The sequence below is a fragment of the Castor canadensis genome, chromosome 10 (assembly GCF_047511655.1).
Source record: "Castor canadensis chromosome 10, mCasCan1.hap1v2, whole genome shotgun sequence".
NCBI lineage: Eukaryota > Metazoa > Chordata > Mammalia > Rodentia > Castoridae > Castor > Castor canadensis.
In genome coordinates this window covers 14,786,360-14,809,597 of record NC_133395.1, presented here as the reverse complement: position 1 = coordinate 14,809,597, position 23,238 = coordinate 14,786,360, and the positions used below count along the sequence as shown (strand labels likewise).

General features: G+C 34.0%; 1 protein-coding gene across 5 annotated transcripts in view; it reads right to left on the bottom strand.

Annotated features, from left to right (window-relative positions):
* Positions 1-23,238, bottom strand: part of Uggt2 (UDP-glucose glycoprotein glucosyltransferase 2) — a 178,074-nt gene that overhangs the window by 109,804 nt on the left and 45,032 nt on the right. For all 5 annotated transcript variants that reach the window (XM_074043116.1, XM_074043117.1, XM_074043118.1 and 2 more), the window contains 5 exons: positions 22,914-23,010; positions 17,290-17,362; positions 13,639-13,739; positions 12,148-12,247; positions 6,800-6,860 (listed from right to left, as the gene is read on the bottom strand). In XM_074043116.1, the coding sequence (XP_073899217.1) occupies positions 6,800-6,860; positions 12,148-12,247; positions 13,639-13,739; positions 17,290-17,362; positions 22,914-23,010 (432 nt within the window). The remainder of the gene's footprint in view (positions 1-6,799; positions 6,861-12,147; positions 12,248-13,638; positions 13,740-17,289; positions 17,363-22,913; positions 23,011-23,238) is intronic.

The window sequence follows — 23,238 nt, the reverse complement described above, 5'->3', positions numbered from 1 at the left end:
AATTCATATTGTTGCTGTCTCCCTCCAAACTTGCATTGATCCTTCATACACAATAATCCAAGCTCTTTCTAGTACCTTAGTCATTTCTATTTCACTGCATCTCTATTATTTATAGAAAATACAGTAGCTAATTCCCTCAAGACTGCTTTCACTAGACACAGTATCTTTAAAAAAAAGATGATGCTGAAAAATCAGGCAATAGATTGAACTTGGTGAACTTGATTGTTGAAACATCATCAAAGTGAAGAGGTATGTTTATTAGAGATGGGTACCCCCAAGTTCTCTGTCCTCTGCTCCAGAGGACTACTCTTAAATCTGGGCCAATTAGCCTAAACAGAAGACTTAAGGCAGCTTTTCTTAAAAAATGGGTAAGAATTCATTTTCTAGTAATATGATAAACTGAAGATCCTGAAGTCCTCTTACAAAAGGAAACACCAGAAACACTAGGTTAAAATATTAATAATGTCCTCTGAAACATGGCTTTGCTTTTAAGAAAGTAAAGAATTAACTGGAGGGAAGAGAGGAATTGGGAATAAGAATCCAATGGCCTTTCCCTGAGGAAACTTACAACTTCCTAGATAGTCTAAAACTTTGGCTTTGAAGGCTACCTTTGATGGGTCTCAGAAGGACAGGAGACAAAGCCTTGGAAAAAGGACTGATAGTCAGATTAATGAAATCCTTAGGCACACATACAGAAATGCTACACTCACAGTGAGAAGGTGAGCTGAGAAACAAAATGCCCTGCAGAAATAGCATAGAAACTTGACTTTTTCACCTTGGTTCTTAGTGGAGGAAGAACAAAACTTCCATACAAGTTCATGCCTTCAGTTTATCTTCACATTATAATTATGGTCCAAAAATATAAACTCAGGCTTTTTATTTAAAGTGGAATCAAACTGGTAGTAGTCCTAGGCTTTGAGCAGAAATAAATGCAAATCCCCATGGAGAAATATAAACTTATTAAAAAAAGAGGAACAGTTTATTCCAATATTATCTCTTTAACAACCAAGGAAGCTATCAACCGAAGCTAAAAATTCCAACTGAGTGGATCTCCAAAGACTAGTTGAACATTAAAATGGCAAATTATAAACATGTTTGGAGGCTCCTGAGGTGAAACCACAGGCATTTTGAATTTTAAAAGTGAAGTCAAGCGGAACAAGCTTTCTCTTGCTCCTGGTTCTCCTGACCTAAGTGGGCTAACTGGGGGCAATGGGAGATGCAGAAAGGACAAACGACAGACAAACATCCATAAAGTTGGGGCCAGGTGTGCTGGGCACTCGGGTAGGGACCCACAACAGCCTCGTTGCTTCTTTTCTCCATTATTCTCTTCTTTCACTTTGCTTCTTTTCTTTTCTATTCTTTAGGCCTTACTTCTAAAGTCTTCTTTTTTGTTCTTTAAAGTCTCTTTCCTTAGACTCACTGTCCCATGTTTTCTCTTTAGCTTTCTTAAAGTCCCAGTACTCAGATTTGCACCCACGTTCCCTTTAATTCCTCTTAAAGTCTTGTCCCTCAGATTTGCACTGTCTCATGTTCCCTTTAAAGTGTTGGTGCTCAGACTTGCAGACAAACAACAGCAGCCGCGTCTAAAAACTGTATATGCATAACTCTTAAAGCCTTGATCATTAGACTTGCACTGTCCCATGTTCTCTTTAGCTTTTCTAAAGCGTACATATAAGGTTCTCGGTGCAGAAAACTGCTCTGGTAGAGACACACAGCAGCCAGCAGCAGCGTCAGCCAATTAAAAAAACCTCACGTCCTCCTTCAGCGAGTCTTTTATATCCAGTGGTAAACAAGGAGGTGGAGTAACAGTTCTCCGGCAGGCGCATGACATTGTAATAAGAGAAACCTTCAGTTCCTTCTTCTCTCAATGTAAACAACTTAGGAAAAGCACCTGTGCTGCATTTTGTCTAGACTTCTCATAATCTGTTCCCACAGTCAAATTAGATATAATTCTTCATATAGGAATATTTACTTTTAGAATAAAGAATAAGAGAAAATGTCTTACAAATATAGTTTTGGAGATGATGCTCTAATTTAGGAAATTTCTCCTAGAACTCTAACATTTCCACCAAGGTAGTAAGTTGGAAGTAATGAGAAGAAGTGTGAACTTTTAATTGGAACAAGTATAATCCTTCACTTAAATTTACATTTAAATAATTGCATTTGGGTTCATTATGCAAGTAAGTAAATAAAATAACGTTTCATACTGCTAGAGCAAAGACAGATACCTGAATATCTGGCCATATCCCCACATTTTTTATGAACAAAAAATATCATAGAGTATAATTCAACAGCTCTTACAGTAAATAATAAAAGACACACTGAATTTATGCTAAATTTAAAATCACCCAAAGTAGGCTATGGCCACTTTAGAGCAAAGTAATAATAATTATGAACTTCTAAGGGAAATTCATTGTGCTTAAGAGTTAAAGCAATTGCCACTTGAATAAAACCAAACTCAAATTCACTTATATAACTTACACATTGTCATAATATCTTTTAAAATGATCTTTGCATAAATCTAAAGTTAAAACTACATAAAAATTATACAAACAGAATTCTTATACTAATTCCAGCACCTTCCACCTGTTACTTTTCCCCTATAGAGATAAATGTTTTGATTTTTCCAGTTTATTCTTCATCCTTCTAATGTTTCTTTATACAAACAGTAACATATATATATATGTTGTATACTTATATATATAAATACATATTCTTGTCTTTCCTTTATTTACACACACACAAAGACTTGTCAATGGAATGCACTATCCAATTTTTGAAATCTGGTTTCTCAGTTTAATTCTGATCTCTATTTGTCTTATTATGAGTGATGAGATCATTCTTCTATATATTTAAGTACCATTATCATTTCTTTTTTATGTGTTTTGTACTTTTTTATGCATATGGATGAAATGCTATAAAAGTGACATACTTCCAGGGCATTCATGTGTCTAATTCATGTGCATAACATTGCAATGGGTTGTATTCCCTTAAGATTTTTGTCTTGCCAGTCACAACCACCATCTTCTCGAGGACTGGAACTCCAATTTATTTAGCTACTTCTTATGGGCCTGTAGGTAACATGATCTGCTAGTCCAAACACATTTACTCTTGATTAAACACAGGAAAGGCATTTTCATGCCTGTGCTTCTCCTATCAGTGTGTGCTGAAGAGGCAGCTAATCAAGTGTATCACCTGTAATGTCATGACCATTTAGTTTACTGATTACATTCACAATTTCTTGCTCTGCAATCAAAGCTTGTTGCAACAGTGTTTCACGGCTGAGTCCAAAGGGTTGAGAAGTGGAAATGGTGGTGGCAGAAATGGCCACAGTGGCTATGAGAGTAGGCTGGTGCAGCCAGATGGCCAAGACAATAGGATACAAGAGCTTTTCTCAACACTATGACTATAGCACATGCCAGTGCCACACAGAAGACAACCTAACTGCTCTTTCCATTTTTTCAAATATTCCTTAATTATTCTTCCACATGAATTTTTTTAGACTAGTCAAGTTTCAGAAGAAAAAGACACTCAGTCTTCATTAGTTTCTCATTACATTCACAAGTGAACTTAGAACTGACTTCTTTGTAATCTTATATTTCACTTTCTCCAAGTTTTTATATTCCTAAAATATATAACATATAAATGCTAGTTAAATAATGCTGACTAATGACTCTTATACAATAAAAAATTTTAATAATAATAATGATCTTTCCTGTTTTGTTCGATTTTACTGAAGTTGGATATAGTATTTCACATACAGTTTTTAAGGAAAAGTAAGCTAAACACATGCATATAACTTTTAATCATGCTAAAGCTATAAAACAAATTCCCTTATAAAGTGTTTTTAAAAAGTAATCAGGACTAAGTCTTGAATATAACATGATTTTTAGACATCTATAGAGATAAATCATATAATCTTACCAGTTAGTTACTATGATATTAATTATATGACGAGGTTGCCTAACAATGATTTATTCTTACATTCCTTGAACAAAAGCTCATTTAATTATGATACCCTATAATTTAAACCTACAAGTTTGACTATTTTTGTTTTTATCTCATTAATTTATTCTGCTTTCCTTTAGTTTAAAAAAAATTCTTTACTTAATGTTTAAAGTCCTACACTTCATTCATTTACTTGTCATCCTTTCATTTTTACTGATTTAAGATTTTAAGGCTTTTTTCTGAATATTTTTTATGTCTTAAAGGTACTAGAATCTTGTTGTATGCCATTATCAAGAAATACTGCACTTCTAATGTGTATTTTCCATTGTACTCAAGAGGAAAGTTTTAATCTTTAATTAATAAGTCGCTTTTCCTAGCTTTGTTACCAATTTCTAGTTTGCCTTGGGATATGAGAATGTGCTTTCTCTTATGTCTATATTATGCACTTTGTACATTTATTGAATAAAATTAGAAAAATGTTTATTTTCTCTATCACATACAATTTGTTACACATCAATATTGCTTACTGCATTGGTAATGCCTTTGACTTTTCTACAATTTTACTTGTTTTTGGAGTACTTCATCAGTCTTGGGCAGAGAGGTGAATTATATTTTTTACTCGATCACTTATACTTTGTTTTATAAATGTTATGTTTTGGTGTGTAAATATTAATCACTGTTGTATTTTCACTGTGAATCACAGACACTAATAGTTTAAAGGGTCTTTTTATGCTCTTTTAACATTTTAGGTCTGAATTTAGCTCCATGATATTAAGACCATTACTTCAGCAATTAGTGTTTCCTTAGTATACTTTTATTTAACCTTTTATTTTTAACATTTCAGAATTATTTGAAGAGTTATCTCACAAATATTTGATTTTGCCTAATGATTCACACAGAAGAGTTTGTTAGTTAACCATATCTAATTCCTTGTGTTACAGATTCGGTTAGCTTCAATTGCCATTGCTGAATCCTGTATTTATTCTTTCTAGATGCTGCTTTAAAACATTCTTTCCATTTTGTGCATCATTTTTATACTTGGGAAATTTGGGATTTCTCTTCTACTACTCATTAGTAAACATGTATCTTCATACAATACCATCAGTTATCTCTTTCTTTAAATAATATCTCAAGACTTCTCTTTACAAAAAAGAAAATTTAATCATCTCTGCTGCCTCTCCTTCACATACCCAGCCCGATTTTACTCATCAGTTTTATTTTCACTGATAGTTACTAATGTAATAAAATGTTTAGTCAACTTTAAATCATATCCTTTGATTTCCTAGTATTACAGTTAAGACAACCAACAAATTTATTCTCTCTTCTACCTCCTCGCTCCTCATTTTTATTCATTGGAATATTTCATCATCAGCATAGGTACTATTTACATACTAAATTTTCAGCCTTTCCATCACCTTTTAGTTCTACTCCTAAAAATATTCAATGCACAATGGGTTGTTATTTTGCTACAGTATCTTCAAATAGTTCTTGGTTGGAAGAAATTCTTCAGAAAGTGTTTTTTTGCAAGCAATATACTGTTTTCTGTGGTTTCTTTTCTTTTTTTTTTTAATTGGTACTGGGGATCAAATCCAAGGTCTTGCACATGAGGCATGCAGGCAAGTATTCTACAACTGAGCTACTTCCAAGCTCTTCTCTGAATTCTTGACATTCAATGTTCTTTGAAGCCTAATTTACGTATCTACCTGAAAGCTTAATGACAGCTTTTCTTTCCTTGAGTATACTGTACATAGAACTTGTTTTATTATGTTGAATGTGTTTTTAAGAAGTCTGATACCAATCTGATTTTCTATATGATTTTTTTTAACTAAATGTACAAATAGCTCCCTTTCTTCCCTATAAAGTTTAATAACCCATGTCTTGGTTTTAACCATTCTGGGTCAGATTTCCCAATTACATAGGACACCCCTTTCATATGTGGATTTGAGTCTTTAATGTCAGAACAATTTTCTAACTGTAGTTTTAAACCTTTGTTTTGTCCATTTGCTTTTTCCTATTTCAATGACTCTTGTGTAGTTATATTGAATTTCCTTTACCTGCCTTTTATAGCTTTTATTCTTGGATCTTTTTCATTGCTTTATTTCTGTTTTATTTTCTTTGTATTTCTTATTCCTTCCTGTCCATTAAGTCTTCTACTGTGTCTTCTATATTAATTCTTCCTTGTGTCACATGTAATTTTAGCTGCATTTCAGAATTAAGAATGAAAAGAAAGGCCCTCTGCTCGGTGTTTTCATGAGTGCTCCCTGACACTGTGAAGCACTAGAACCATAATGTCCACAGATTTACTTTGATACTTCTTTTGATGTGAGAAAATAATCTCTTACTGTCTGGGGCCCTGTGGGTCTAATATTACATTAAAGTCAAGCCAGTCCAATAAATGGAACCAGGCCATTGCCAGTGTATGCACTGACAAGTATTATCGTGGTTAGAGTGACTTGGAGTCCAAAGGTAACTTGAGATTTTGTGGAAGATCTTATCAAATACTCAATGACTGTGTCTCACTTGCTGTAGGATTCTAGTAATGGGTCTACTGGTCTAACACTGACTTGGTCTTCATAAACAGTTAAGCAAAACCAGTTATCCTGTAAAGAAAACCATACTATGTGGCACAAAGTCTGGAGCCTACAGTAAAATGACAGTAGCTACATCAGAAAAGATTGGTTAGAATCACAGAGTATATGCCACTTACAGTAGACAATATGAACATGTACTATTCTGAACTGGTCTAATAATCAAGAAAGCACACAGTAACATTTTCTTTTCTCATGAAAACAGAAGATCCAAAGTGTGAAGCAGTAAATTAGTAATTTTTAAAAAAGGAATTCAAACAAACCTTTTGATTTTCCTGTATTTCCTCCCTCATATGTTGATTTACAGCAATTCTGGTCAGAGATCTGGGAAAAATGAATACTAATTAAATTCATTCTTTCCTCCTTAGGACTAATCTATAACTCAATGTAATGTAATATTTTAGAAAAGATATTTTTCCAAATGCTTTGAGAATAAAGTGTACATTTCCATATAGCCTCTTGATAAGGCTACTATGTTTTTTATTTAATACAGTTAGAATGGAGACTCAAAATTTTATATGCCTTCACCGTACGCGCTAAGTATCATCATACCTTATTAACTACTTATTTTTTCAAAAACACCTGATTGAAAAAACACTATTTTGTGTTGTTTTGACCATTCAGAGACATTTTGTATGAAATTAACCATGTTATCATACATATAAATAGGCAACTTTCAGAACATTTGTACACACAAAATATGGTTAATCTGGCATCTTCCCAGAGTACATAAATTCGAAAACATACACAATACAATCATCCTTTGGTATACATGGGGGATTAGTGTGGGGACCTACCCACAGATACTAAAATCCACAGATGGGTGCTCATGACCTTTATAAAAAATAGTATAATATTTGCAGATAGATATAAAATCAACATAGAAAAATCATTAGCATTTCTATACACTAACAATGAGCAAACGGAAAAAGAATGTATGAAAACAATTCCATTTACAATAGCCTCAAAAAAAATCAAATACCTAGGTGTAAACCTAACAAAAGATGTGAAAGACCTCTACAAGGAAAACTATACACTTCTGAAGAAAGAGATTGAGGAAGACTATAGAAAGTGGAGAGATCTCCCATGCTCATGGATTGGTAGAATCAACATAGTAAAAATGTCGATACTCCCCAAAGTAATCTACATGTTTAATGCAATTCCCATCAAAATTCCAATGACATTCATCAAAGAGATTGAAAAATCTACTGTTAAATTTATATGGAAACACAAGAGGCCACGAATAGCCAAGGCAATACTCAGTCAAAAGAACAATGCAGGAGGTATCACAATACCTGACTTCAAACTATATTACAAAGCAATAATAATAAAAACAGCATGGTACTGGCACAAAAACAGACATGAAGACCAGTGGAACAGAATAGAGGATCCAGATATGAAGCCACACAACTATAAGCAACTTATCTTTGACAAAGGAGCTAAAAATATACGATGGAGAAATAGCAGCCTCTTCAACAAAAACTGCTGGGAAAACTGGTTAGCAGTCTGCAAAAAACTGAAACTAGATCCATGTATATCACCCTATACCAAGATTAACTCAAAATGGATCAAGGATCTTAATATCAGACCCCAAACTCTTAAGTTGATACAAGAAAGAGTAGGAAATACTCTGGAGTTAGTAGGTATAGGTAAGAACTTTCTCAATGAAACCCCAGCAGCACAGCAACTAAGAGATAGCATAGATAAATGGGACCTCATAAAACTAAAAAGCTTCTGTTCATCAAAAGAAATGGTCTCTAAACTGAAGAGAACACCCACAGAGTGGGAGAAAATATTTGCCAACTATACATCAGACAAAGGACTGATAACCAGAATATACAGGGAACTTAAAAAACTAAATTCTCCCAAAACTAATGAACCAATAAAGAAATGGGCAGGTGAACTAAACAGAACTTTCTCAAAAGAAGAAATTCAAATGGCCAGAAAACACATGAAAAAATGCTCACCATCTCTAGCAATAAAGGAAATGCAAATTAAAACCACACTAAGATTCCACCTCACCCCTGTTAGAATAGCCATCATCAGCAACACCACCAACAACAGGTGTTGGCGAGGATGCGGGGAAAAAGGAACCCTCTTACACTGTTGGTGGGGATGTAGACTAGTACAACCACTCTGGAAAAAAATTTGGAGGCTACTTAAAAAGCTGGACATCGATCTACCATTTGATCCAGCAATACCACTCTTGGGGATATACCCAAAAGACTGTTACTCCAGAGGCACCTGCACATCCATGTTTATTGCGGCACTATTCACAATAGCCAAGTTATGGAAACAGCCAAGATGCCCCACCACTGACGAATGGATTAAGAAAATGTGGTATCTATACACAATGGAATTTTATGCAGCCATGAAGAAGAACGAAATGTTATCATTCGCTGGTAAATGGATGGAATTGGAGAACATCATTCTGAGTGAGGTTAGCCTGGCTCAAAAGACCAAAAATCGTATGTTCTCCCTCATATGTGGACATTAGATCAAGGGCAAACACAACAATGGGATTGGACTATGAGCACATGATAAAAGCGAGAGCACACAAGGGAGGGGTGAGGATAGGTAAGACACCTAAAAAACTAGCTAGCATTTGTTGCCCTTAATGCAGAGAAACTAAAGCAGATACCTTAAAGCAACTGAGGCCAATAGGAAAAGGAGACCAGGAACTAGAGAAAAGGTTGGATGAAAAAGAATTAACCTAGAAGGTAACACCCACGCACAGGAAATCAATGTGAGTCAATGCCCTGTATAGTTATCCTTATCTCAACCAGCAAAACCCCTTGTTCCTTCCTATTATTGCTTATACTCTCTCTACAACAAAATTAGAGATAAGGGCAAAATAGTTTCTGCTGGGTATTGAGGGGGGGAGCGGGAGGGGGTGTAGTGGGTGGTAAGGGAGGGGGTGGGGGCAGGGGGGAGAAATAAACCAAGCCTTGTATGCACATATGAATAATAAAAGAAAAATGAAAAAAAAAAAAAAAGAAAAAAAAAATATTTGCAGATAACCTACCCCTATCTTCCTGTATACTTTAAATCATCTATAAATTACTTAGGGTCTAGTATAATATACTACTTAATAGCAGTTATACTATATTATGTAAGGGTTAATAAGAAAAAACTTTATATATGTTCAATAGAGATAAAATTTTTTCAGAATATTTTCCATTGGCAATTCATTGGCAATTTGCAGATATGATACCTGCAGATAGAGAGGGATGACTGTACTGATTTTCTATTATTCACTCTGGAGAGTTATAATTCCCTTATAATTTAAAGACAGAATTTGAAAAATATATTTTCTATGGACTACATTTATTCAACTTAAAAACCCCTAAGAATGCTTACTTACTTATGGATCTGTCAATTTTATGCACTGAAGAAAATAATTTAAAAATTAAACTTGTTAATACAGAATGAATTTAGAATTTTTTAAATCCATTGAAATCACCATAAGAAGGGGACTAAGGCACAAAGGGTTATAATACATATATATGTATACCAATTTGGGTTATAATACATATATATGCATATATATATATGGAAATGCCATAATGAAACTCCTTATATAGCTATCTTAAACAAACAAGAAGTCTCGCTTCAAAAACGGAGAAAAGGAAGGGAAAACAGGTCCTGTCTGGGGGTTTGTAAAAGTGGGACAGGGGAGGATAAAAGGAAAGGGTGAAGGAGGGTGAATGTAGTGGAAATAGTATGTGCTCATGTATGATAATGGAAAAATGAGACCTGCTGAAACTATCCTAAGAATGGGGAAGAGGTGATAAAGAAGAATGATGGAGGGGGGTAAATTTATGACATATTGAAAGTTATTAATGCGAATTTTTACTTTAAGGAAAGCTCAAGGGTTTGGGATATGGCTTAAACCACTCCACCACGGAGTGCCTGCCTAGCAAGCATGAGGCCCTGAGTTCAAACCCTAGTACCACCAAAAATGAAAAAAAAAAAGAAACAGGAACACTCAAGCAGAAAGGTGTATCTTTAAACAATCCTTAACAAGTGTATGTTATCTTGGAAACTCTGGCAGCATTAAAAGAAAACTATCAGGAAACTGAACAATGCAATTTTTCATTCATTTATTAGCAAATACTTCATTTTAACAAAAACTTATTGATTGCCTACTGAGTGGCTTTACAGATATGCTTGAGCCTACAATTTAGCCATAAGGCAATATTAACATATTTTACAAATTTTTCTTAATGACCAATCACAGATTAAAAGTAGAATTTAGCATTGAAACCCCTAAATAATTGTACTGACTTAATGTCAATAGAGCTAATCAATTGTTTTATTAAAACTAAAATTATCTTACTTTATATTTCATCTAATAATGTCAAAAGCTAGTGTGAATTAAAAGCAGTCTGGCTAAACATATATTTGCAAATATGCATTCCATGTTCTAATATATAAATACTGACTCCTCAATTTTTTTTTGGCAGTATTAGGGCTTGAACTCAGGGCTTCACACTTGTTAGGCAGGGACTACCAGCCCCTCAAATTCTTTACTGTTTAAAAGTGGCTAAGTTAGGGAGGCGAATATGATCAAAGTACATTATATTCATGTACAAAAATGTTACAACAAAGCCATTATTTTGTAAAATTAATATATGCTAATAGAAATCACTTAAAAAGAGTCATATCAATATATTCATTGTTAATCCATAAATAAGGTTACAAATCCCTTTGTTTTCAGGAGACCATTAAAAATTACTTGGTGTCCTGTGGCCAACAAGATACTACTTAAGAAGATAACTAGATTTAAGAATCTGTAATATGTACTGTGGATAAATGTACAAAATAGTGTTTGAGACAAAAAGAGACTTAGTAATCATCCAATGCTTTAGAAAACATGCTGAGAGCGCAGGTTGCTCTCCAACTCTTCTCAATACAGCACTATTGGTGCATAAGAACTTGTGACTTGTCACATGCTATCTCTCTCCAGTACAAGATAACTTATTTTATATCTTGTTTCTTCCCATAAATTTATACTGTCATATCTAACTCGTACAAATACATCAAAGCCCTGTTATTTTGTAAGTCCTCAAACTCTGAAATGTACATATTGATCATTTTTAGATATGCAAATGTATTACCTATTCAAATAGAAGGTATGTTTAATGTAACATCATTATTTTCTGGAAGCAGTCCAATTAGATATCCTACCAACAAAACAGTATTTCAAAAAAGGACTCAATATAATTAAGATGTTACAAATTGTTTGAAAACTGAAAGGCAAGAACATCATTGATTTAGCAGTACTTGAGGTATAGATTTCCTATTTGGAACAATATTTGAAAAATATCCCCTTATACAGTTTTTTTAGGTTATGATTCTAATTAAATTGATTTTTTTTCTTTTTCATTAGCCCCTAACTCTGCAGTGTGTATGGTAAATCACACATATGTGCCCATGCCAATATTTGCTCTAATAAAAAACCCCACATACATAAATGTTGAAAGATCCTAATTTCAAAAAAGCTATATATACCAGAATTGGTATCTTTATGTTATGAAACCAGCTATCCTCATAAAATTTACTTAAAGAAAGGAGTTCTGGCTACAGTCAATCCAATAAACATACTCACCTGTCTTTTATGGGGAAATTCTGTGAAATGTCTTTCATTAATTTTATGGCATCATACACTGGAGTGGACATTATTTGAGAAGCTGCTTGAAAACTAAGATCTGGAAGAAAAATATCATTAAGGAATCTAGCATTTAGATTTTATCATTATCCTTAATGATAAAAATGTTAGATCTTTACAGACATTTCCATGCAATTTACTTATTTTACTCAATTATTCTTTCCAAATATTCACATATAAACACATTAATACTTATATTATGCATTTATAAAAAGTTGTAAATGGAAAGCTATCATTTTGCATACAATTAAGGTAAGTATTCACCCTTTTTTGATTATCATTTAGTATCTATTATCTTGTTTCCACAAATTACTGAATAATTTAAAAAGAGATACATGAAAATCAGCACTGACATAAAGGTACTTTTTCTATATTTAGGTCAAATGAAATGGGACAACAATTTTTGATATGAAGAATAGCAAAGAGGAAAAAAGAGCTTTGAATAGCTAGTTCTGAAGAAAATTTTAAAAAGACCCTATGGGTTTAACATTCATTTTTGCTTTCAGTATTATTTACGTTTAAGCTGAAATAAAAATAAAATATTAAACTTAGCATTATTTTTCCTGAAATGACAGTTCTATTGAACAAAAAATGTGTGTGGCTAACCAATAGTCCCCAATACATAAAAACATGGCTGCAAGCATAAGGCCCTAAGTTCAAACCTCAGTACTGCCAAACAATACACCGCCCAATTATATATATCAGAAGCAGTAATTTTCTTAGTCTCATTACTTAGTCAAGAATAAGCATAGAAGTTTTTCTGTTTGTAACTACATGTCCTCTTACTTGATGCTCTCATAAAAAATTTATCAGTAAAACATGCAATGGTCTAACAAGATCAAAATTAAAGAGATAAAAACTAAGATTTGGTTCTGATTCCTCTTGATTTAATAATCAGGTTTTTTTTTTTTTTTTCCCCAATTCTGGGGATTTAACCCAAGGACTTGAGCTTGCTAGGTAAGTGCTCTACCACTTGAGACAGGCCCCAGCCCTTTTCTTTTTGGTGTTCTTGATGCAGGGGCTTACTAATTTTGTCCAGGATGTCTTAAACTCATGATCCTCCTGCCTCTACATCCTGAGTAGCTGGGATTACAGGCATATTCCAGCACACCTGCTAATAGGATTTTTAATCACTGACACAGATTTTCTGAAATGGGATTTAATACTTGAGACTAATCTAAAAGATCAATCAGTAGATACTTTTAAGATGATAATATCAAGTAACTACACTTGATAAAAAGTCTTACTAACATAAAACATTACTTGCTTGATAAACTACTCAGTATATATTCCCACAAAAGTGATATAATTTATTTAGTTCACACTAATAGTAATCTGTAAGATAATAAATATGATGTTTTACAAGGCATATTTTATAAAATGAAGACCAGTTACCAAAGTGCTACGTTAAAGTAACTCAAAATACTATACCTTGTAGTTCCCAGACTTTCAAAGGAATCATTTCTTTGTTACTCTCAATCAGGTATTTTTGGAATATTGTCAGATTATCTCTAAGATCTGAATATAGTTCTCTGCATCAGAATATTAAGTAATGTTAATTATCATCACTTACCACAAATCATTATATAAGCAATATGCTTCAGGAATTAACTTTTTAAAATAATTACACACAAGCTAATTGTTCAGCAGTAAGATAAAAAACTGTGATATAGCTATATTCATAGAACTTAAAAATATGAAGAAGATATGTATGTCTCTTCTTAAAGATATAAACCAAAACAAAATCTCTAGGGATATAGTCTCACTTGTAACACTACCTATAAGGGATGCAAGGATGAGGACAAAACTACCAATTTTTATGTTACATATTTTTACTTCAGTATTTTGTAAAATTGAAGGTATTGCTTTTATAATTTAAAATAAAAGCAATTTTATAAGACAAAAAAATGCTTCTTATACAATTTTTACTTGAACTTAGTCAAAAGGCCAAGAACATTCTTCTTATAAAATTTTATAGTTTATTCTCTAACTAATTTTTAAGTATATCTAGGTATATTTTAGAGAGTCAAATAATAATGTAATAGAATGGCATTTTACTAAACACATCATCTAAACTATAAGATTTTCTCCATTGCTTATGAAATAAAAAAGGTGTCATCTAATATTTAAATAGAATCCTTTAAAAATATTAGTTTATGAAACACACAGCACAACTTATAAAAACATATAATTTCAATAATCAATAGAAATGAAAATGTTAGAAAGTAAAATGAAAAATATACAGAAGATGCATACAGAATGCTACTGTTAAAATTAAATATACAGAGTTCGGTGTCAATATCTTAAAATTCTACAAGTGGAACCACATTTCGAAAACAAATCAAGACTGACAGAGATTGTTTTCAGAGCAATAGAACTTCTTCCTAGAAAATGTTTGCTATGAATTAAATGGCCTTCCTTTTCCAGTATTTTATTCTACAGAGCAGCGGTATGTTTATAAGCTATTGTACTGCTTTTGCATTTAGTCATAATCATATTTTTCATTGCTAAACTTTTTTACTAATTCAGGGAAAATATGTATTATTCATACAATATCTCAAAGCAAATAAGTGTTTGAAATTAGGAATCAATTTAGTTACTATGAAGAACTGAGTATTTCTTCTTTCAAAGAACAACTCAGAGTTCCAAGGGAGTTTTGGAGGCATGTGATTTTTCCAAAAAAAGATAAAAAAATGAATTAAAAAACAAAAAAATTACAGATTCCAACATGTTGAATCATAGCTGCAAATGGGATAAAAATGTATTGCTATTTACTAAGCAAATACCGTATTAGAATACATCTGCTTGTAAGATGCATCATCGTTTTAAGGTCACTAGTATACTGTTTGGTCAGTGTAATTTAAAAATATAACTCATTTACCTGTGTAAGTTAGCACAGTGTACAGTGCTGTCTGTATACTTATCCACTCACAAGGAGAACCAAACTCAGTGTCTTTTTTATGTTTTGCAATATTAAGAATTAAAGGTGAATAAAAACATTCCTTTAAAATTGCCTATATAAGCCATCCCCACTCATGAGTACTCAGAAAACGACTCACCACCCTATTCCTTGTCTTCAGTCAGCATGGCAGAAAAAAAGAAGGGGCACAATTTTAATTTTTGAAAGTTTATTTACGTGAGTATATAAAACTAAGACCAGATGTTAAAAAGATTTTAATATGGCAAACTATGGCAAAGAAATTTAGGGAAAAACTTCTCTTTTGTTGGAGCATAAATTTCATCAAGTGTAAGATCCACATTGTCCATGATTTTTGTAACTCGTTAGATCTGTAAGTGTTAGATATTATAAGCTTTTGCTTTAATTTTCTTCTAGAAGTAACTTTCATCTTTTTCAATCATGTTTTTCTAAGCACACTAATCAAATTTATCATACAAAAGATTTAAATTTTTCTGATATTTTACGAATGTCAGAAGTATTAAAACTGTCTTTAAAAATAAAAAATATATAACTTTAAAAAGCATTTTTTATAGCTCACCTAATTGTTTTATGAATAAAGAATCACTTTGCTATTCAAAATAGTAAGTATTAGCTAACGTTATTACTACATATTTATTTTACAAATAAATCTTCTACTTAGATTTCTTTTCCTCAAAAGAAATTCAATTCAAGCAATGTTTTCTTCTTGGCATTATTTTAAGAAACTGTTTTAATTACTTGAACATCATCTTAAGTGAAGTTAGTCAGGCTCAGAAGGCCAAAAATCGCATGTTCTCCCTCATACAGATTATAGACCTGAAGCAAACGCAGTAACATTACTGGACATGGGTCACACACTAAGGGGAGAACACGCACAGGAGGGATAGGAAAAGGGAAGGAAGCCAAAAACCTGAGTGTGGTTGATGGGCTCACTGTATAGCAGTGAATATAGTAATCCTAAACTGGCAGAGGCCACTATGAGAAGGGCACCGGGAAGTAGTGAAGAGTTCTGGTAGAGATGAACCAATGTGGGTTGTAATATATGTATGCATGGAAATAACACAAGGAATTTCTCTGTATAGCTATCTTTATCTCAAACAAGCAAAAACTCTGTTTTTCTTATTATCTTTTATGTTTTTTCTTCAACAAAATCAGAGAATAAGAGGGTAGAACAGGTTGGGGAGGTGGCCCAAATAATGTATACACATGTAAGTAAATGTAAAAACAATAAAATAAAATTTTAAAAACTTGGTAATTGTTATTTTCATTTCTTTTTAAAAATTTTAATTAATTAATTTGGCAATACTGGGATTTTTGTTTTGTTTTGTTGTTTATTTATTCACATGTGCATACATTGTTTGGGTCCTCAAGGCATCGCACTTGCTAAGCATGTGCTCTACCACTTGAGCCATGCCCTCACCCTTTCTGGCTTTAGTTAGTTTTCAAGTAGGGTCTTGTGTTTTAGCTCAGGGCTGGCCTAAGATCACAATCCTATGTCCTCCCGCTTAGCTGCAAGACAGGCACATGACACCATACCTGGCTTACTGACTGAGTTGGGGTCTCATTAACTTTTTGCCTGAGCTGGCCTCAACCTATGGTCCTCCAGATCTCTACCTCCTAACTGGAGTTACAGGTGTGAGCCACCACTTCCAGCTATAATTTTCACTTCATTCATTTTTAACAAATACTTATATAATGCCATGAACTATATTACAAACAATTGCTTTTTCATTAATATATATTAATTCTACAAAGATGTTTTATTGTGATATTTCCATACATGCATAAAATGTACTTTGTCAAAAAATCAGTTGCATGGTATGGGTCCACTGTGCAAAATAATATTCTATATGTGTATTTATTTAAGCTACGAAAACATGCTCAGCTAGGTTGGAAAGATACACACCAAAACATCATGAGCGTAAGTTATCTCCCACTTATAGAATTAGTGGTAATTACTTTTTAATTATGTGCTTTGTTGCTTTTTCTAGCTGACATTAGCTGTGTTTCTTTTTATAATAAAAATAAAGGTATGTATATAAATACTACATATATAAAAAGACAGAACACATACCAACAGAGCATATCTAGCTAATTCCTTTAAAAACAAACGTGTAATAATGCCAATTACATTTCAGACTTACTTTAACTTCCCAAAGAGAAATCCGTGTACTTCAGTTGCTTCAGTCTCATCTTCTATGGTATTATTAGTTGAGGCTGTATTTTAGAAACAATAGCAAAGTAAAACAAAATATTTTCAGATTGGACAAAAACATGTAATCAAAAATTAAATGTAATCACAATGAAGTGAAATTCCACTTGTTTTATACTGCTTTTCCTTCATGGACAAACAATATACATGTATGTGTACAGATTTATATTCCTAATTATGCACTTTTTATTTGTTTTAATTTCCTTTTGTCGTGTTTTTAAATTATTCCTTTATTCACATGTATATACTTTGTTTGGGTCATTTCTCCTCCCCTGCCTCCCTCTTCTACCCTCTCCCTCCTTCCCCCCCTTTGGTTCCAGGCAGCTCCTGTTCTGCCTTTATCACTTATTCTGTTGAAGAAAAGACAAAAGCCTAGTAAGGAAGACAAAGCATTTTTGCTAGTTGAGTTAAAGATAGCTATACAGAAATATTCCTAGCATTGCTTTCGTGTACTTACGTGTTATAACCCATGTTGATTCATCTCTAACTGATCTTTACACTGGTTACTGATCCCCTTCTCATGATAACCTCTGTCGCTTTAAGGTTTCTGTATTAGCTCCTCAGGAGTGGGGACATCAAACGCTTTCATGTTTTGGGTTTTCTACCAATTCCTGTATCTCCTGTATGTGCTCTCCCCTTGTCATGTGATCCACGTCCAACCACACTGTGTTTGCCCTCGATCTAATGTCTGCATATGAGGGAGAACATACAATTTTCAGTCTTCTGAGCCTGACTGACCTCACTCAGAATCATGTTCTCCAGTTCCATCCATTTACCTGCAAATGATAAGATTTCATTCTTGATGGCTGAATAAAATTCCAATGTGTACAAGTACTACATTTTCTTGATCCTTTCATCAATAGTGGGGCATCTAGGTTGTTTCCATAACTTGGCTATTGTGAATAGCGCTGCAATAAACATGGGTGTGCAGGTGCCTCTGGAGTAACCTGTGTTGCACTCCTTTGGGTATATCCCCAGGAGTGGGAATGCGGGATCATATGGCAGGTCTATGTTCAGATTTTTAAGAAGTCTCAAAATTTTTTTCCAGTGTGGTTGCACCAGCTTGCATTCCCACCAGCAGTGTACAAGGGTTCCTTTTTCCCCACATCCTGGCCAACACGTTGTTGGTAGTGTTTTTGATGATGGCTATTCTGACAAGGGTGAGGTGGAATCTTAGTGTGGTTTTGATTTGCATTTCCTTTATGGCTAGAGATGGTGAGCATTTTTTTCATGTGCTTTTTTGCCATTTGAATTTCTTCTTTTGAGAAAGTTCTGTTTAGTTCAGTTGCCCATTTTTTAATTGGTTCATTGATTTTAGGAGAGTTTAGTTTCTTAAGTTCCCTGTATATTCTGGTTATCAGTCCCTTGTCTGATGTATATCTGGCATATTTTCTCCCACTCTGTGGTGGTCTCTTCAGTTTGGAGACAATTTCTTTTGTTGTGCTGAAGCTCTTTAATTTTATATACTCCCATTTGCCCATCCTTTCTCTTAGTTGCTGGGCTGCTGGGGTTCTATCGAGGAAGTCCTTGTCTATACCCATCAGTTCCAGAGTGTTTCCTGCTCTTTCCTGTAGTAACTTCAGAGTTTCAGGTCTGATATTTAGGTCCTTGATCCATTTTGAGTTGATACTATTACAGGGTCATAGCCATGGATCTACTTTCAGTTCCTTGCAGATGGGTAACCACTTTTCCCAACATTTGTTGAAGAGGCTGTCTTTTCTCCATTGTATAATTTTGGCACCTTTGTCAAAAATGAGGTGGGTACAGTTGCGTGGATTCATATCAGGCTCCTCTATTCTGTTCCACTGGTCTTCATGTCTGTTTTGTGCCAGTACTATGCTGTTTTTATTGCTATTGCTTTGTAATATAGTTTGAAGTCAGGTATTGTGATACCTCCACCATTGCTCTTTTTGCTGTGTATTGCCTTGGCTCTTCGTGGTCTCTTGTGTTTCCAAATGAACTTTAGGGTAGATTTTTCAATCTCTGTGATGAATGTCATTGGGGTTTTGATGGGTATTACATTCAACACCTAGACTGCTTTCGGTAGTATATCCATTTTTACTATATTGATTCTACCGATCCATGAGCTCGGGAGATCTTTCCATCTTCTGTAGTCTTCCTCGATCTCTTTCTTCAGGGGTTTGTAATTCTCCTTGTAGAGGTCATTCACATCCTTTGTTAAATTTACTCCTAGGTATTTGATTTGGGGGGGGGGCTATTGTGAATGAATTGTTTCCATATATTCCTTCTCAGTTTCTTCATTGTTGGTGTGTAGAAAAGCTAATGATTTTTGTAAGTTGATTTTGTATCCTGCCACCTTACTGTAGCTATTTATGGTGTCTAAAAGCTTTTGGGTAGAGTTTTTTGGGTCTTTAAGGTATAGGATCATATCATTTGCAAATAAGGGTATTTTGATAGTTTCTTTACCTATTTGTATTCATTCTATTTCTTCTTGCCTAATTGCTCTGGCTAGAAATTCCAGTACTATGTTGAATAGGAGTGTGGAAAGTGGGCACCTTTGTCTTGTTCCTGATTTTAGAGGGAATGGTTTTAGTTTTTCACTATTAAGTATGATGTTGGCTATAGGTTTGTCATATATAGCCTTTACAATGTTGAGGTACATTCCTTCTAGTCCTAGTTTTCTTAGAGTTTTTATCATGAAGTGGTGTTGGATCTTGTTGAAGGCTTTTTCTGTATCTATTAAGATGATCAAGTGGTTTTTGTCTTTTCTTCTATTGATGTGCTGTATTACATGTATAGATTTGTGTATGTTTAACCATCCCTGCATCCCTGGGATGAAGCCGACTTGGTCATGGTGTATGATCTTTCTGATACGTTGTTGGATTCAGTTTGCCATTATTTTATTAAGGAGTTTAGCATCAATATTCATTAAGAAAATTGGCCTGTAGTTGTCCTTTTTGGAGGTGTGTTTGTCTGGTTTTGGGATGAGAGTTATATTGGCTTCATAAAATGAGTCAGGCAGTGTTCCTTCCCTTTATATTTTGTGGAACAGTTTAAGGAGAGTTGGTATTAGTTCTTCTTTAAAGGTCTGCTAGAATTCAGCAGTGAATCCATCGGGTCCTGAACTTTTATTTTTTGGGAGACTCTTTATTGCTGCTTCAATTTCTTTTTGTGTTATAGATCTATCCAGGTGATTAATATCTTCTTGGTTTAGTTTTTCTAATTATGCTGTTTTTAAATGGCCTTAGATTAAGATTTAACAACTATAGTGAATGCTTTATAGATTATTTCATGGTCACACTCTATTTTATAACCAGAAATGATAAGACAAAAGGTTTGTAGCAAATGCTGGGCTTAGCTTTTAAGTCTAGTGGGAGATCACAATCTAATAAATATAAGTTCTTGTATATTTTCAACACCCTTAAAGATAATCAAGGAAGCTTTAGAAAGAAGCAAACTCAGCCTCAAAGAATAAGGATTTAAGATTTTACAGTCATTTTCTTCTCCCTTACCAAATAATTGACAGTATTGGCAACAGGACTAAGTGAAGAGTGCTATCAGGTGCTCTTCATCAGTATATCAGAGCTCACCAAGTACACTTCCCCGCTTTGTTAGTCTTCTGAAGCTCAGAAGACCGTAAGTGAAAACCTCGGTGCTACAGTCTATTCTTCCTTTTCCTTCTGTTCATTCACTGGACAAACATTTGCTGGGATAGACACCAGAAAAAGAGACACAAATGATACAGTCCATGCTTCGTGGAAAAGGAGAGACACAAATGGACAACTTAAAGCACAGAAATAGTTGCTACATAAAAAATAGAAAACATACCTATGACAGGTCAGGAAAACAGTCATCTCAAAGGTACTGATATATGAGCCTTAAAAGATGAGTAGGACTTGGATGAAACAAAAGAGGTGTGAGACAGAAAGAGGGTTATAGCCATAAGTTACACCATATGCCAAGGCAACATCAAGGCTTTGTGTGGCAAGCACAGAGGTTTCTAAGGAACAGAAAATTATTCTGAAACAGCAGTTTAGTGTTACAGGAAGAGGTACATACAAGAGAGTCCATTTCATCTCATCTTCTGTAGTGGAAAGTTTTGTTTGCAATGTTATAGTACCTGAATTTATGAGGGAGGTTAAAAGGAACAACTAAAGGATTTTAACCAGTGGAATCATAGTCAGGTTTTTATCAGAAGTTCATTTTGAAAGCACTATGCAGAGAAGTTTGATTAATCCATTTTGGAGGGTAAAGAAAATGAGGGCACTGAAGACCAAAGTTCTTAGAAGTCTTATATACATATATATGCAGAGAGAAGAAAAGTGAATTAAACCAAAAAAGTGGCAACTAGAATGGAGAAGAAATATTCCAAATATATGTAAAAGACTGATAATAGAATTTAGTACATAATGTAGATAACATATATTTAATCACCTGACTTTTTAAAGAAAAATTTCTATAGGCACAGGATAGAGTATGTGTTATGTTACTATCCTAACTATAAGATACCAAATTAAAAAGCATTACAGAGCCACGTATAAACTATACAGGAATAGATAAAGTCTGGATGTAGGTCTTCATTTCAAGCACATCCAACAGGAGCAGCCAGAGCTAAGTCTGTGATGGAGCCAGGGCCTCTATAACCAGATCCTGAACAGGAAGACAAAGCTAAAGCAGAAGTCACACCTGAGTGCACATTAAAGAAGAAATAAGACCAGGTATGGTAGTTCAAGCCTATAATCTTAGCTACTTGGAAGAGAGATTGGGAGACTGCAGTTCAAGGCCAGCTCAGGCGATACATTTGTGAGATCCCATCATAACCAATGGCTGCGAGAAGTAGGGCATGCCTGTCATCCCCGTTACACAGGGTAGCACAAATAGGAGGACTGTGCTCCAGGCCAGCTCAAGCATAAACCTATTTCCGAAATAACCAATGCAAAAAGGGCGAGAGCCAGGGCTCAAGTGGTAGAGTGCCTGCTTAGCAAGAGCAAGAGCAAGAGCAAGAGTAAGAGACCCTGAGTTTAACCCCTAGTACCTCAACAACAAAAAAAAGTAATTAAAAACTCTTAACCAAGAATCAGGCATGAATTTCAAATGAACCAGGTAATAGAGAAGATATCCATAAGAGTGGTTAGAATCTCCTTTATTTAGGCCTCCACCTTCTTCATTCAGAGCATCCTTTAGTTCAGAGAACAACTACAGGTAGATTCTGGTTTGTAGATCACAAATGTGATGAATCTACCTAATCTAAACAAACAATTCACAGATCTTGGAATCCTGCTTTAAAAAAATTATCCTGACTTCATTATAAATAAAAATGTGAGGCAAAATTTCCTAAAGTAGCGTGTCAACAAGGAGCTACAGTATGTTGGAAACATTAATCCCTTAAAGCTCTGAAAATATAGTAACATTAAATAATTTCTGTCATCTTAAAATTAAATTCCAAACTAAGAGGGAACATGTCCACCCAAGCTCCAGCTGCAAATGAACACATGCACAAATCATATTAATTATATATTTTTTGTAATAAAACTATGTAAGCATCCAATTTTTCATTCTACTCACATATAGAGATCTAAAAAAAAAAAAACTTACTTTTAACTTGGATATCATCCAGTGCTTTGTATTCTGTACTCTTAATTGCTAGCTCCACGCCATAGCCAGATAAGTACATTTTCCGTGTGCTTGGTTTCTGTTCAAACATATTTATGTTTTAGAAAAAGAGAAAATACTTAAGCATATTGTTTTAAATTCAACACAACTGGTGCTTTAGAGCATTAGGGTTAATTGCTAATATTGAAGACTTTCTCTTTCTTTTTTTCTAGTTCTGGGTAGAACCCAGGTTCTCTCACATGCTAGACAAGCAGTCTAATACATCTGGAGCTCAATACTGAAGGTTTTCCACTGTGGAATATTATTT